The following is a 4,318-nucleotide window of genomic DNA, read 5'->3' on the forward strand; positions in this document are numbered from 1 at the left end:
TTATTCATATTCGCGATATTATACTTGTTTCATATTTTTCAAATAATTTCGTTCAGTGAATAAAAGTACAAATATTTACTCACAACTATTTGCCTCACATATTCATATTACATGTACAATATTAATATTATATATTGATTTACACGTAATTCGAGAAAATATAATTTTGAATTCGTGTATGTGTCATCGCAGAGTCCTCTACCACCACTGCCACCCTCGCCAACACCAAGTACACCACCGCCAATGAGTGCGAAAGCCTCTAGCAGTGTAACTAGCTACAGTCCGGAAGATATGCTAACGGAGGAAGAGGAGGAGATACCTGAGTGTGTCCTTGATTTTCCACGGGAAAAACTCAACATCGTTGAAAATCTTGGCTGTGGATACTTCGGCGATGTTCATCTCTGCGAGGTTGACAGGTTTCCTGGCTACGATGAGGTTTTCAGAAATACCTCCAGCGATTTGGTTATTGTTAAATCCTTGAAACCTGGATCTTCTGACGCTCTTAGGTAAGAACCATGTAATTTTCGTCAATTTATATAATGGTATATAAAAGCATGTTATAGCTATTGAATACTTTATCTTTTAAGGAAAATAATCTCTTCAAAAAATTAAAAAATAGCAGTAGTCGCAAATGATAATTGTCAAATAACGTCTTAAAGTATTTAATATATTATTCATTTCATAATGAAAAATTTTTCATTTTTTTTATATTCTATTTTTGTGTCTTAATAAATATATCTTGATAATGTCTAGTGTTTAATATAACGCGTTATATGATAGCGTGAAATTTCACATTGATTAAATTTTTCTCAATTTACGTACAGGTATACAAAAACGAGTTATGGAAATTGAATACTTTATTTTTTGAGGAGATTAATCGCATCTTCAGTAATCGAAAACAGCACAGCAATCGCAAATAATAATTAATTTATGTTATTTATCCTAAAGTTTTTAATTTAATGTATTATTTATTTTGTAATGAAAAATCTTGTCATCCTTTTATATTCTATTCTTGCATCACGATAAACATTTTAATGATAATGTTTAACACAATGTTTTGTCGAGAATGTGTTTTGATAAGAACATAAAATTTCACATCAATTGAATTCTAGCAATTATCATCAATATTGCCTTAATTAAATATAATCACTAGGCATTTAGATGCTATCGTACGGATCAAAATATAGTATTAACATTCAAACATATATTTTGTACAAAGCTTAAATATCTCGGGAGACAACCGCTCCTACAGCAAACAAAAACCGAAAGCGAAAGCAGTGCCTATCTATATCGACGATAGAAAATTATTCCAATAGATTATAGAGCGTCGCGTTAACGGCGTAATTCAATAACGCGGCGCAAAGTGATTCCGAATGTAATGACACGCTACGCGCATTAAGTAGATGTGGCCGGATAATGCGGAAGGGCTTTAAGCGATCGATGATTGGCATGTAATCGAATAACTCGTCCGTGCTCATACGCGCATGTCTGCGTCAATATAATTTTTCATAAAGCGGTGATAGAGGAGGGTTCTCTCTCACCTTTAGAAAATTGGAAACATAAAATCCTATTCTGTATTCAAAGCGTCTTTCTACGGGGCATACGATTTAGCGATTGGCAATATGAAATATTCGTCAATAATTTTGTTTATCCTGAATGTTATTTATGTCTCGCAATTTTCGAAATCCCGTCCACGTCTAAATCCACCATTACGACCTACTTAGCGAATCGGCGTGTGTGCGCTGTACGTGCTTCATCGTGGCTTTTTCAGTGAAATATTTGAAAATCAGCATCCACTGATTACAGAGCGATACTGCGCAATATACTTAATTGGATAATATTATATAAAGAAAATGATTATTCCGCGCACTCTATAATTTATAAATACAATGAATAAAAATTACAAACTGTACCTCGTAATACCTCGTATTATGCATCATGTATAATTACATGTAATGCGCAGTTCCACACGTGATACTGATCCAATTCACATCGAAGCGTACTTGTTTCTATACAGTACATTTCAGAAAAATCTAGAATCAATGCTTGAACGAAGATTCTCGTAGCTCAACCATGAACACTACATCAGCCAATAAAAGATATCCTTTTATTGCATTCGCGATGCCGCTATAACAACGTTTTGTTCGGACGATCACGATTTTCCCTCGGTATAGGCCGATAGGGATAGGAACGGGCAACGGAGCGCGTCGTACCGGATTCACTGCACCGACCCGACGACGCGTTGTCGTCGCAGTAGCAAAAGGATGATCCCCGCAGACAGGATCACGGATGGCATTGTCTACAAAACACATTTTGCCAACTAGGATAAGCCCGCGAAACCCGTGTTGTCGCGCGAAATGGATGCAATTCATGTTAGAGAGCGCAATCGTTCTCTTGCTGGCCTTTTATTCTTTTCCACGCTTTTCTTTCTGTTGGCTACAACCAGCTCGCGTTCCGCGAAAAAGTCTATCAAACCAATCTGCCTGATAGATTTTCGTTTTTTGATCCTATTATACATTTCGTCGTCTGATGATTGAATTTTTTGATGCAAAAAGGAATTTCATTTTCCGCGTTGACATTTTCAATTAAGTAATTTTATGTTGCGCATATACGCATGTTCTATGAAAAAAATGTACTGATGAATTTTAAAATATTTCCCAAAAATTAATATCATGTATAAAATAAAACGTGCTGGTCGGTCAAATACGTATCTCATCAACGGAACTCAATATTATAATACATCGCATTTATTCGAAATACATTCGTGTTTACTTCTCTAAATGAAAGCGTGCTCGTCTATGCAAATATGTTGAAATCGTATAAAAATGCAAATTTTTAATAATTTCAGAGATATCATGGAATTACTAGAAATTATTCTGTGTCAAAATGTTTATGAAATGGTCTTCTTTTCGGACCAATAAAATTGATTATTCGACTATAGAATAATAAATTGGCTCATTAATCGCTAGAATTTTTATTGGGTTGATTTATATTAATACGAAGAGATAATTTTATATTAAAAATTGTAAAGGATATAGGTTTCACAATTTTCATACAGTCCGTTGAGTTCTTATCGAATTCATGAACCATTCGATGTGGCAGTTTATATCATGTTCTACTTCGTCTGCTCTTGCTAGAATTTACTCACGTGTACAATCACATAACACAATAGTGCATAGTCGCAACCCTTATTCGTGGTTGTCCTTATTCGTGACTCGCGCTATAACCCCGTAGATAGATTTCTCTTTTATCCTTGGCATTTTTGTATTGCTTTCCTGCCTTTCTTTCTTCTTCGTGAGATAACGAAAACTTCCGAGAGACAAGCGAGTGATACCGGAACGGAATATCTACATATACTTCCAGTATATATATCCGCGTCCGTACTCATGGCCTTGGTACCGCGGGCACCTATAAAGATATTACTTCCGGATGCTCCATGTGTTTTCCAGGATAGAATTTCAACAGGAGGCAAAGAGACTGGTACGACTCGCCGATCGAAATGTCGCGCGGCTACTCGGTGCCAGCCTTGAGAACGATCCCATGTGCATCGTATTGGAAAACGGCGAGTACGGGGATTTGAATCAATATCTGCAAAGTCACATCGCCGAAACTTCAAACTTGCACACGGCTAAGACGCTTAGGTATGACAAACACAATACTTTTCTAACTTAATTTCCATAGTTTAATTAATATTGCCTCTAAAACACGTGCGCTAAGATAAAGTATCATATGTATTACTATAGTTTACATAAAATTTATATATGGGGAAACCTATATGTCTAACCTAAGTTTTTTTATGATTTTTTTCTAATTTTTTATTGAATCCAAAATTAAGAATTGATGATTAGATTCACTAGAGGATTTCTGAACACTAAAAAAAATATAAAATATTTTCAGTTATTTATATAAGTGCAGCGTAAAAAAAATAGCATTTTTCCTATTGAATACATCACTGTTAAACTCATAATATCAAATTATACTGAATTTGAATTATTTATAATTATTTCTACAGTTCGCTTCTGCTCTTATTCAATATGTTGTTAATTTAATTAAAACAATAGAGTTAAACAATTTAATTCAAGAAAATGTCTTAAATTTAATTTATTATTATATATTAAAAAAGGCATATGTTAAATATGGACATTATTTACTTCGAAACTAATCACAGAAGTAGATTGACATATATTTTGACACACATGGAAATTAAAAATAATAAAATGTTATTTAAATCAAGAGATTGGGTTACTATTGTTCCTTTGATATTTAATATATATTCTCAATATGGCCTAAGTATGTGTTTACTTCTTTTTTATGAAAA

General features: G+C 33.9%; 1 protein-coding gene across 2 annotated transcripts in view; it reads left to right on the top strand.

The window, feature by feature from the left end:
* LOC108745843 (discoidin domain-containing receptor 2) overlaps positions 1-4,318 on the top strand; it is a 189,924-nt gene that overhangs the window by 167,786 nt on the left and 17,820 nt on the right. For both annotated transcript variants that reach the window (XM_018482240.1, XM_018482239.1), the window contains exons 14-15: positions 193-506; positions 3,450-3,641. In XM_018482240.1, coding sequence (XP_018337742.1) covers positions 193-506; positions 3,450-3,641 — 506 coding nt within the window. The remainder of the gene's footprint in view (positions 1-192; positions 507-3,449; positions 3,642-4,318) is intronic.

This window comes from Trachymyrmex septentrionalis, unplaced genomic scaffold (genome assembly GCF_001594115.1).
Source record: "Trachymyrmex septentrionalis isolate Tsep2-gDNA-1 unplaced genomic scaffold, Tsep1.0 scaffold15, whole genome shotgun sequence".
Classification (NCBI taxonomy): domain Eukaryota; kingdom Metazoa; phylum Arthropoda; class Insecta; order Hymenoptera; family Formicidae; genus Trachymyrmex; species Trachymyrmex septentrionalis.